Genomic DNA, 13,127 nt, shown 5'->3' on the forward strand with positions numbered 1-13,127 from the left:
GAATTTTAAAGACTTTTTAAAATGCCAATTGGAATGATATTAAAGCCAGTTTTACAATGATCATAATTTTAAAAAAAAAACATGGACTGATATATTTCAGACTCCAGGAACATTGTGTGGAATAGGTATCCTACTCCCTGATTTGATTTACATGATTGGTGTTTGGTCACCATGTTTAGACGCCACAGTACCTCTGCTCTCTGTATAGACATACACCCGGATGTTGTTCAGGGATCTATTGCTGCTGACCCTGGTGAGGGTATCAGAGAGAGGGGGAAGAAGTGCAGTGGAGGCAAGGGTAGAACAGAACTGGGAAATATCTGGCGTTTTCTTGGCAATTATGTGTTTCCCACTCTGTATGTAGGATTCCACTGCCTTGATTCCAATTGTGCTGATTTTGAAACACTTTTGCATAAAATACAATGAGCCTCATGTACACTCTCTTGTACACAATTCAGCCATGCCGTGAAATCTTGGTAAAATAGCCAGTTTTCACTGGATTTGCACTTCCCCGCGATGTCCAAGGTACAGTGACAGCTAGCTAGCAGAAAGTAGATCAACAGCTCTGAGCATCCCAGCCAAAAATAAAACATGAGTGTTGTAGGATTCACTATTCTGATCTGCGTGACAATAACTTGAGAGGCATTTGATAATATCTTTTTAAACATGGTTGTTACCAAGACATTTTGTTTATTCAAAAATATTGCAAATGATTATCTATTGCTCAGTGACACTGAGGAAGAAAAAAGAATAATTTCGTGACTAAAAAACTTTGCCATGAAGGAAGATTTTCCCTTTTAGAAGCCTCTGTGATTTGATTTGTTTTCATCTAGAATTTCAGAGTGAATGTGCCTTAAATCAGGGGAAAAAGCCTGTGTTGGACTGTGCAGTGTTTCTTAATGGCTTTCAGGAAGTATTTCAGGAAATGAACAGTTCTTGGTGCAGAGGCTACTTAAGGTCAGGGGCTCTAACAGAAGCCGACATCCTTTATCTATTACTCACCCTCTCTTAATAGTTAACTGAATAATGTACAACCAACGTTAGAAACATCTCTTTCTGTTCAGGCCTTTAATTCAATATTTAGCCATTAATGTGTTCTTAACAAAGACTGATCCTGTTACTGAAAAGCTGTCATTAAACTTAGCTTGGCTGGTCCATTGAAACTGGACTTGGACAGAAAAAAAATCATAAATATATCAGTTAATGATAAGCTCCTTTATTGCTCAGGTGTGTTGGAAGGCTTTAAGTTTCTGCAAGAGGACTGATCACCTCTGGCTGCAGCAAACATCCACACATTCCTTCCAGAATCAATCTATCATATGAAACTAACACAGCAACATTAAAATGATATTGTAACACAGTGAATTTTTGGGGTGTTTACTTAGGTTTACTTACCCTTAAAAGCTTGTGTTTTTTTCCCTTAGCATGATGATTATTTATAATTATTTTTTACAAATCTAGAATTTGTTCCAGCTGAAGATCATTGGATCTGTGCTGAGCCATATTTTACATATTTCAGCAACAGCATTGCTGTCGTCCTTATTCAACCTTACATATGAGAATAACTAAAGTAAGAAACAAATTGTATTTGCCTTTGCTTAGTGAGTGAGTTACATCTCAACATGTTGTTCTGCTGTTCAAATATTTGCTTAAATATCTGTTCAAAGAGCAAACACAGCCTGGCTAATGCAGCAGGATTTCAGTGGGGTAAATTCCATAGATTCCTCACCCTATTCAGATCATGTAACCTCTCTCCTCTCTATATGCATGCTCTCCATTGTACTTGTCTCGTGACCACTGTCCCCCTAACCCACCTACTTGTTTCTCTCCATCTCCTCTGTGAAGCAGCTGCTCAGCTCACTGAAACAATCAGTTTACCTTCATCTCTGATGTGAATATTAGCACATTTTTTAGGGCTACTCTTCACTTTATTGGCTGTAGAATGGTCTTAGTTTGCAGCATTGTTGTCTGTCTAATGGGGTAAACAGTGAGGTGAAATTCATATATTTATGTAAAGCAAACAATGTGGAGAATCAGGGGCCCTGACACACGTAGCCAACGGTCAGCCGTTGGTCAATGTGGGGCCACGAGTAAGCATCTGTTGCCCCAGCTCTTGTGACGTGTCGCACACTGTTGGCCCTTGCTGCCTGTTTTTGTCGGCTGATTCAGCATGTTGAATCAGTGTCGGAGCTGGCAGAGCCCGTCGGTGAAGGAAATCACTCTGATTGGCAGCTCAGCTCAGTGTACAGGAAGAGAAACAAAAGGGAGAAAAGCTAACAAACGGCTGAAGTCAAAACAGCGAGTGAGATCAAAACAAACTTGCTAAATAAGATAAGAGGGGTATTTTTAGCCATTGAGCTCTTTAATAAAAATGTTTCGTAACTGTTTGTGTAATTTTTTGCTAGTGCACGGTGAACATCCTGTGTTCTTTCAACATCAGGTTGTGTTGTTAATGTGCTAACTGGCTAACTAGCATCTTGAATCCGCCCTGTCCGTCTTCTGGTTTCCCTTTTTGAATGACAAATACAGACTATTGCCACCTGCTGGTGAGGAGAGTTATTTACTCTAACGCACGCACAGAATGTACGTGCTGGTTGGCTGTTGGCTGTGGTCTTTGCAGTGTGTTCAAGTGCAACTTTTTGGCCAAGACACAGGCAACAAGAGGCGACACAACAGGCAGCATTTGTCGCCACTAGAACTTTGTCAGTTTGGTGTGACTGGGCTTTAAAAGACTTCTCTAACATTCCTTGGCAGTAACATGTAGAAGTTCTGCTTACTATCTAACAAACCACTTCTTTTTTTTCTCACCTTAGGTCTTTTCCAGGTGACTCTGCCGATGCGGTTATTCTGGTAGAACAGAGACTGGTCAGATGTGGGGAACAGAGGGTCTTCAAACAGACGTCCATTCTGCTGGCACTGCCTCCTCAGCTCAGAGAAAGACTGGCCCTCGTATGGAACTACCATCCCCCTGCACAGACAGAAAGTGAAAGACTTTAAATTCTCACAATGACAACGTTCTCATCTCAACAATAAAACATTAAAAGGCCTTAAAAGCAATTCTGGAGATAAAATCATGGCAGGGACTGAAAGTGTGTTTGTTATTTTGGAAAAGAGCAACTCTACAGATTTATCTTTGCCTCAAAGAGCACACTGTTGTGTGAAAAAAGATTACTAACAAGGATATCCTTCTTTTTGACACTCCCAAAACTCACACACACACTCACAAGATAGTCAAACACAACACATTAATTTCATAAACCATCCCACCAGTCATGTGACAGGATGACAAACAGAAACCTGGGCAGTCATGTTTGACTACGGATCACCAGCAAAGCAAACACATGATGAAAGTCGCATGCCTCTGTGTGTGTGTGTGTGTGTGTGTGTGTGTGTGTGTGTGTGTGTGTGTGCATGTGTGCGTGCGCTTGCGTGCGTGCGTGCGTGCAGCAGCATTAAGTCCCTGATGTAGTGAGAGAAGTCTTAAAAGCAACTTCCTGTCTGCCAAATAAAATGAGACAATGAAAGAAAGAGGAAGTGGTTTTTGTGCGTGTGTGTGTGTGTGTGTGTGTTCATTTGTTTGGGATGGAGATGTGGGAGGCCTGTTGAGGACTGAAGTTATCTTTAAAAGAGACAGTTTACCTAAAAACCTGCTGGGTGCATTACTGTTTAGTTTATTACTTAGTGCTGCAAAGTTCATTAAATTTACAGAGAACACTGAAAGCTGCTTTTGTTGGCTACAAAAACTTTGTAGATCTTAACCAGCAGATAAAAACACATGACTCCTAAGCAACACATAAGAAGCATTAGAGGTGATTTTTAATTAGAAGTTTAATATATGTGTTAGGAAATTTACTGTAACTTATAGGTTTTGAATGCAGGGCTTTTACTTGTATTGCTGCTTTTACTTAACTACAAGATCTGAATACTTCTTCCACCACTGAGTGCCGGGATGTGGTCACCATGGAGACAGTTCACGAGACACATCAGGCCAGTCAGTAATTTTATCAGTGTCAATTAAAGGCACTAAACACAAAGAGGATACTGAGCAGAGCAACCACAACAACAGATTATATTATCTGCCTGGTGGTCTGTTTCAGTAAATTCTTCTTACCTTTGTGATGCTGAAAATATATTAAAAAAACAAAAGCAACTTGTCTTTACAGAGACAATGTCCTGATTACTCTTAATAATTCAGAGACCTCTCTGTGTGTTGAGGAAGGAAAACCAAACAAGTAGCTCATATCAAACCTGTCCACAGAGCAGCCTGTGTGTGGTGGCAAAGACTTGTAAATATATATATACATATATATATATATATATACATATATATATATATATATATATATATATATATATATATATATATATACTATAGCTATCTTAAGATAGAATTAACAATTAACATTGTTCATTAATGTAAATCATAGGGATCCACGTTTAACAACAGCTCATTCATTTTACAAACTCTAACACAGCTCATGCAGTATAATCCAAGTCTCATTTATCCAGTCGTGCTCAGTACTTCACAAACACATGCATTACCTTGACTTAAGCCCTTTCTGACCAGGACTAAAAGTGAAACTTTTTTATGCTTTTGATTTTTCCTTCACCAGAGGCAGTAATAAAAACAGCATAATTCAGATACTAAATGTATCATACAGTAAAAATAGGAACTTGGATTTTGATTCTTTTTTTTGCCAGTCCAGATCATCAGTGACCCTTGATCATTATTGAACCACAGCACTGAACAGGTCTCTAAATATTGTGTCAGTGTATATTTTTGGGCTTTCTCCAGTCGACTCAGTGGTCAGATTGAAGAGGTTTAAACTGTGATTTGTCAGTCCATAGTATGTTCAGCTGATATTCCAGCAGTGTTAACCCTAAACTAACCTTCTGTTTCTGTGTTTTCTATTGTGAAGTTTGAAGAAGAGCTTTGCTACAGCAACACATTGCCAGTAAATTCCAGCTCGTTACAGACATTATTGTGCACATGACCCTGAAACAGGAACCTGTTTCTATTTAAATCTGCACACATTTTGACGCTAAACTCTCAGTAGTTTACCCATGTAGTTTACCCATGACTGCTGTTTTCTTCTGTTCTTACTCAGCTGTTGCTCAGAGGGATCTTTGTCTCTTTCAGTCGTCAGTTTGGTTGAACAGTTGTACAGTGTTTTGTTCTCCATGTACAAACAAACCCTTTATACAAAGTAACATCTATTTGTAAAGAAGACTTTCTACAACCTAAAGGCATCAGCCACCATTCAAACATACAGAGCAGTCCTCTCAGACATCTGACTGGACCTGATTAAGCTTTGTGGCAGCAGTTTAACAAACAGTGAAAACGTCACAGAGAGGTGTTTGAAGAACGAAAGAGGGAGCATTTGAACTTATACTAAACTGACGACAAAATGGCGCTGCACATGTCGACCCTGAGGGGTCGTGAGCTGGTGATAAGAAACTGGCCTTCTTTACTGCAGACAATCAGCATAACTGGGACCTGACTCCCCATCTGGTGGGGGAGGGGGACAACATGTTTCTCTGTGTTTGTGTTAAGTGCTCAATCATATGAAAAACAAAGCTGGTTTACACCTGTGTTGGTCACTAACATTTACAAAAAAAATGAGTAGATGTGCAAATTAACAAACACCATTAACACCAGACTGCTGGTCGGTTAGCGTCTCTGATTTCATATTAACTGCAGGCCTTCTTGACAGGAAACATTTGGATTTGATTACTGGTAATAATTATTAAGTTGTGGACTGTCAATTGACAAAACAAGCAACATGAAGCTGAGACTAGATTTCTGAGGCTGATTATCTTTTAATTTTTCAGAGTCTAAAGCTTTGCTATTGATATGTGAACATTAATTGAATTGTTTACATTTTCTTTATGTTGGAGTCTAAAACATTTGTTTTATATAGTGACCAACATACAGTATGTATTCAATTGAACGTTTTACACTGTAAAAAGTGCTCTCTGGTCATCAAACTCTGTGAGTGACAGTTTCTAAATTACCTCAAGCACATATTGTACATTTGTGTATTGCAGTTTCTTGTTACTCACTGACAAACACGAATGCTGATACCTGATCTATATCCAATATATCAGCCCGACCTGTTTATTAGGCTCTAGATTTCACCTTGGGGGCAGGGATTATGTGAGGGCATTTTTTTGGCTATTCTCTGAATTCTCAAACAGATCAATAAAAACTGAAAATGATCACTAGTTGCAGTCCCTGAAATAAGTGTCAGCACAATTGAAAATCCTCGATTACTTAACGTTCATTCCAACCACTTAAATCAGTGGGAAACAAAGAAGAGGAGCACATGTAAAGTAATCATATGGGGAGAAACAGTATCAGTAGTAGTTCAGGCCAATGCCTACAAGAAGTCACCTGTTCACATAAATCTGCTGTCGACAACACAATTCACTCTTCTTTCAAACTGCCTGCAGCATGAACAGATTTACTTACACACCTGACTGTACGATTACTATACTCGGTCCTTGAATGCCTCACCCAGCTTACTTCTGATTCATTTTATGTGAGAATACACGGTTTTTAATGTGAAAACAAGTGCCAAATGGAGAAAGCTGAATCTTAAAGGACCACAGTTGTTATCCACAGACACAGAGGTTTGATTATGGAGCAAGTAATAACAGAAGAAACCAGCCACACATGGGTGTGGTTTTATGTGGGCACCAATGGGCACGTCGCCACAGATAAATGTGACAACTGAACAACAATGCAGATATTAAAATAGGCTTTCATATTTCAGATAATGTGTGACACGGAGAGCATGAATTTATTTGATCCACCTGGTGGCAGCTCTGTAAATCAGTCTACTTGTCTCACTTCGCTCAAATTAACTTTAGGACACATTTTGTAGAAGTGCTTTTTCAGCTGAGTGAAGCTAACCAGAGGAAGTCAAAGTTTACACCAGAAGCTGCCTTCAAAATAAAAGTGCAGTCTGTTACAGAAAAGAGAAAACAGTACTGGAAATGGAAACTGTACACGTTAATCAGAGCCCCAATATTGTAAACTTTCGTCATAGAATTTAATTGTCATTATTGAAAATCATCTTATTTTTCTCTTTTGCTATCTTTTCACTGCACCAAACTCTAATTAAGGAACATAAAGGTTAAATTTTACGTGGTTGCAATTCAGCTGACAGTTTCAGTCTAGTTTATTAACCATAGATTCCCATAGTGTCTTTTGCTGCTTATGCTAGTAAAAGTACTAACACTACTCTGTAAAATTACTGTTACAAGTGAAAGTCCTGCATTTCCTTAAGTAAAGGTGCAAAACTAACAGCATCAAAATATAATTAAAGTATCAAAAGTAAAAGTACTCATTATGCAGAATGGCCCATTTCAGAACAATATTTATTACAATACTTGATTATAATTATTGATGCATTAATGTGTTCCTTACATTAACGTTGCATCTGGTAAAGGCAGAGCTAATTTTGACTTTATATACTGCTGGGTATTTTAATCAAGTGGTTCTCAACCAGGGGTCCTTGAAAGAGTTTCAGGAGGTCCCCAGAAAAATGGGGAATAATTTATTTTCACTATCTATATACTACAGAAGTGAGCCTAGCGTGACTAAGGGTGACTTTTCTGGCCATCAAATTTCACATCCTCCACAGTTTTCTTCTTAGCAGTTACTGACAAGTATAGAACTCCAGTCTGAATCATGTCTAACAACCGAATATCTTTTCAGATGGAGCCCTTAAAGAAAAATCAAATGGGGGTTTGTCACCTAATGTGTATCAATTTAAGGGTAACTGACACAAAAAAAGTTTGAACCAATGGTTTCATCTATAATAATACATCAGAATTATTCAGTTGATTTATATTTCCAATTAACATTCTAAGTCTACAACTAAATCTGCCAGATAAATGTAGTGGAGTAACAAATACAACATTTGCCTCCAAAACGAAGAGGAGTAGAAGTATAAGTAGAAGTAGCATAAATTGGAAATACTTAAGTAGAGTAAAAATATCTCAAAATTGTACTTAAGTGCAATGACTGAGTACATGTACTTAATTAAATTCCATTGATGCATGATCATAGATGATTAAAATCTTGTCAGAACAATAAGGTTGTATGCAGTGATTTTTGTTTTATAATCAATGACTAAGGTAATATCACTAAAGTAAAATCACTAAAACTTGTAATAAATTATACCACAGAATTCACCAACCCTCCACCTCTAACATAACCCTGCTGTGTGTTTGCTTCTGAACATGAACAGTGAGATGTGTTTGTTTACATGAAATGTGTGTACTAAGGTGTGTATGCTTTAAGATGTATGCCTTTGAATTTCTGTAGCTTTTAAAGGTCCAGTGTGTAGGAGTTTGGAGAATACATAGGCTGAAAGGGAATACAATAGGTTTGTTTTCTTTACTGTATAATTACATGAATATAAGCAACATTGTGTTATTGTCAACTTAGAATAAGCTGATCATATTTAAATAGAGAGCGGGTCTTCATCCACATAAATCACCATGTTGCAGTGGCTGTACAGTAACCCAGGAAGGACAAACCAAAAACTGGCTCTAGATAGGGCCATTCGAATTTTAGCGTCGGCCACAGTACTTAGCAGCCCCTCTGCAATGAGAATGCTGGAAAAACCCAGATTTTTTATGTCCTCTTCACTGCTAGATGCCACTAAATCCTCCTAAATTGCACAAACTGAACCTTTAACAGAGTAAATGAGTTGTGATTCATTAATAAATGACTAATACCTCAAGCTATCGTTTGCATGTGTGCTTATTATGTTTTATTTTGATCTTTAGTCTTGATGCAATAATCTCCCCATCTCCAAGACAAATTTCTCCAATGGGAGAAATAAACAACCTCAAATTCATAAAAGTTTCAAATTTTATTTTGAAGGATGTTTCCGGAAGTGTGTTTGTTTACGCGAGCTAGCTTGAAAGATGGCGAGTTTGGGGGGTGTTTTTTTCATAGATTTTTCATCTCCTGTGAAGACGGAAAACGAAACCGCGAACATTTTATCACTGAAATACTTATCTTTTGTTCAGTTTTCTTATCTCACCAGTCAAAACTTACGTTTTACAATATGTTTGTGCGTGTAGTTCGTCAAAGTTGCGGTGTAAAATTTAACTGAGCGACACTTTAATAAACTAACGTAAACGTTATCTTAAACTTCTCTGACATATTTAGCAGACTCTTTAATGACGGCTGGCAGTGAGGTTTCCCAGCAAACTTCAGATGACTGAAAGCTGTATCAGTGCGAAGTTGCTAAGCTTTAACTAATTAGACTTTACCTGGAAAAATGTTCAGTTAAATGTCAGCTCCCTGGCTGGCTCACGCGGCGGCTCTTTTCTCCTCCCGGGAGGATTTAGATGTTTTTACTCCCTCTCTCTTGGTTGTCAGGTCGGTGATGTGCAGAGCTCTCCAGTCAGTATACAACTGTAAACGTAAAACCACACACACACAAACATACACACTGGAGCTCCAACCCGCCTTCACTCTCTTGAAGTCCGGAGCCTGACTCTATGATGCCTTCAGGTCCGGCACGGACAAACTTAAGCGACTCCGATCACTGTTGTTGTTTATCAGTGGTAGAAAAGTAACGTTATTCATTCCTTTTACTGAAGTAAAAGTAGCAATACTACATTGTAGAAATACCCTGTCACAAGTAAATGTTCTGCTGTCAAACTCTTACTAAATTAAAAGTACAAAAGTAACAGCATCAAAAAAAACTTAAAGGGCCACTGTGTAGGAACCCGGGGTATCTTTTGGCAGAAATGGTACTTAACATTTAAAGTTATATTTTAGTTATAATCACGTGAAAGTAAGAATTGTGGGTTGTTTTTTTTTTTTTTTTGACCTAAGAATAGGTTGTTTCCAACTACATATGTCTCTTACATGGGGTTCACCATGTTGTTCTTCAGTAGCCAAGAGCAGACAAACCAACCACTATACGTGACCAGCCTCCCATACTTCGGGATGGGAGTCTGGGGACATTCGTCTTTTGTTTTGTAATAGAAATGGACGGGGATATCCAGACTTTGTGACGGCGTTGCCATAGGTAGGGCACCTGTGTTACATGTAACAGAGATGCAATATAGCTGAATCAAATGAAATCACATCCATTTTAATCTCTTCTTGCAATGTACTGAACACTTCCTTTTCTGTTGTAGCCTACTATGGACAACAATTCGGGGAACAGCATTTCCAGTGTAGGCGGGTGTAAGGCAAAGCTAATCAGCCATTGGTCGAGGAAGTACGGAAGTACACAGATTGGGATCCAGTCACATCACTGCCGCTGGGAGCCAGCGCTAGCAAAGATACTGTATTATAACAAGATGGCCCACCTACAATATACCCCCATTGTATGAAATGGTATACATTTCCGGTCTCCTAAGTAGGCGTTGTCCCCCGTAGCTCAATCAAAGACGAGTATCCCCAACCTCGCTTGGTTATTGTAGATTAGCTGGGCTAACCGTTAGCCGTTAGCGGCATCTGTAATAGGTAATAACTCTTAAACGGTCCGTGAAAAAAATATCTTTTCCAGCGGATATCTTAGTTACAACATGACTGAGTTAGCAAAGCAGTTTTGTGTTGCTATGTGTGGTATTTATTCAGTTTTGGGAAATCACGATGTCTAGAAAGCATCAGTGGCTGCAGCTGACAGGGACAGCTAACAGCAGCAGCAAAGCTAACATCAGGACGTCATCTGTTAAAAGCCTCCCGTTGTCGGATATGACAGGAAACTGCTCCTGTTAGCTCAATCATGTTGTAACTAAGACATCCGCTGGAAAAAATATTTTTTTAATCCAGTATCTTTGGTGAAACTGCACTGATTTCAGCACCAGAGAGGAGATATCTGTTGCCAGATCTCGCGAGAGTGTGTTGTTGAGACAGAGACAGGTCTTGAACAAAGTAAATTTTCTCCTGATTTGTCTGTCTGAAATTTGCCATTTTGGTGTCGGAATGTTCTGAAGATATGTGGCTTGTGATAAATGGGTCCAATATTTGCTTCCCCACCACCACCACCGTGTTGAACAGAGGCTCTGTGGATGTCTGTGTATGCGGATCGAGAAGCAGGTGGAATGAAAATACATTCTTCCTATTATTGCAGCCTATTGTTGCACAAAGCTTGGGCATTTTTTATTTATTACTAGCGGTAAATAACTGTTTGTAAGCTAACTGTGATTTTACCCCCTGTTTATCAAGATCACAAGATCTCGCGAGAACTTGTTTTGTGAGACGGACAGGGCTCAAACAAAGTTAATTTTCTCTTGATCTGTGCGGATGAAAAATGCAGCTTTAGAGTCAGAATGTGGGGAAGATGTGTGGCTTGTGGAAAACGAACCCAATATTTATTTTAGCTACTACAGGGCGAAAGAATTGACCATAAATTGTGATCACGTTCATTTTCCTCATTGACGACAATACATTCCGAGCTGCCGCAAGTCTCCTACGGGGGCGTGGCGCTGACGTCACTGAATCAGGAAGTGAGCTGAGTGGGGTATCTCACTTTATCCAATATCTCTGGTTTATCCACTGTCTTTGGCGCTAGTTCTATTACAACTTTCCTATGGGAATGTCCACAGACGACAGAGTCAGCCAGCGTGCTGACGTCATCGGCGTCTGTGTAAGAAACTAACCAAACACTGGCTCTAGCCAGGTTCATTCATGTTTTAGCTTTGGACACCATAGTTCTCCTACACATTTGGCATTTAGGAGAAGTTTCAGCTAGTTGCAATCTGTAACTTCATCACTAGATGCCACTAAACCCTACACACTGCTCCTTTAAATTACCAAAAATAAAAGTTTTTATTATGCAAAATGACAAATTTCAGAATAAAATATATCACCAGATTATAATTGGCAATGCACTAATGTGCTGATCTCTTTAATGTTGCAGCTGGTAAAAGTTCAGCTCATTTTAATGACTTTATAAATAACTGGTTAGCTTAATCTATAGCCTTGTGATATAATTTATTACCAAGTATGTACACATACTTGGAGTTTGGCTCTGTTTTTTGTCAGTCTCAATGCACTTTAGCAGTGCATTGTGCAAATATTACCGCTGAAAAGAAGGTCAACAAAGAAAACAAATAACAATATTTGCCTCCATAAATATTTGAGTAGAAGTAGCTCAAATACAAGTATCTCAGAATTGTATACAAGTAGTGTACATGAGTAAACTTACTTAATCACATCCCACTACTGTTGTTTACATGGAAGGAAACATGCCTGTATAACCCATTTTAGTTATTAACACTTAATTTACACATAAACAAAACAGCTCAGAGTGCATTGTAGTTGTTTGGTTGTTTTCATGTCCATTTATCACAGATTTTAAAAAGTTGTATATTTTTAGCTTGTATTGTATGTACCATGCACTGTGCAGTATATCAACTTGATAGTACTCTCTTAATTATTTGTTACCTATTCTACTCTTGCATTTATAGTTAGAACACTTGTAGGATGCACGTAGTTGTACATATTTCATATAATTATATTTCTTATACAACCTCTTTTTTATATTTTAAGATTTTCTTATATTTTTATATTATATGTACATATTGTGTTTTATATATTATAGCATAATGCACATCTTTATTTTTGCATACTTCATTTTTTTTTCTTATTATTTCTTGATGTCTATATACAGCATAAGAGCAACTGTAATCTGAATCTGTACGTATGTTGAGAGTTAAATTCAGAGAGTGTCAATGTACTTGATTCAAAGTTGAAAGTTTACAAAGATGAATCAGAATTATTTGTCACAGATTTAGTTTTAACCATTGTGAGTAATAGTAAGTGGTATGTTGTTCATTATACATCGCCTTGCCCACAGTGTTGTGTAGAATAATGGTTCAGCTGTTGAACTCAGTCTGAGGAATTATAAACAACATCTGTAAAGCATTTAACAGAATACCACAGACCAGATAATGTCTGTTTAAAAGTACACTTCAAAGACAAACAAAATGTAGGAAATACAGCACAGAGGGATGTAACTGTAAACAAAGAAGTAAAGGAGCACCATTAACATTTTATGACAACTGAAAGGAATTTACTGTAAAAAAAAAAAAAGTAAAGTTGGAAAGTTTCCCTCAAGACTTTTGTTATACACCACTGACAT

At 38.1% G+C, this 13,127-nt stretch overlaps 1 protein-coding gene across 1 annotated transcript in view; it reads right to left on the reverse strand.

Moving 5' to 3' along the window:
- Positions 1 to 9,524, reverse strand: part of LOC117259868 (calpain-5-like) — a 41,315-nt gene extending 31,791 nt beyond the window's left edge. The window contains exons 1-2 of the mRNA XM_033631650.2: positions 9,295 to 9,524; positions 2,809 to 2,968 (exon numbers count right to left, since the gene is read on the reverse strand). Coding sequence (XP_033487541.1) covers positions 2,809 to 2,964 — 156 coding nt within the window. The 5' untranslated portion in view covers positions 2,965 to 2,968; positions 9,295 to 9,524. The remainder of the gene's footprint in view (positions 1 to 2,808; positions 2,969 to 9,294) is intronic.
- Between the last annotated feature and the right edge of the window lie 3,603 nt (positions 9,525 to 13,127).

Source organism: Epinephelus lanceolatus, chromosome 4, assembly GCF_041903045.1.
Source record: "Epinephelus lanceolatus isolate andai-2023 chromosome 4, ASM4190304v1, whole genome shotgun sequence".
NCBI classification, from domain to species: Eukaryota; Metazoa; Chordata; class Actinopteri; order Perciformes; family Serranidae; genus Epinephelus; species Epinephelus lanceolatus.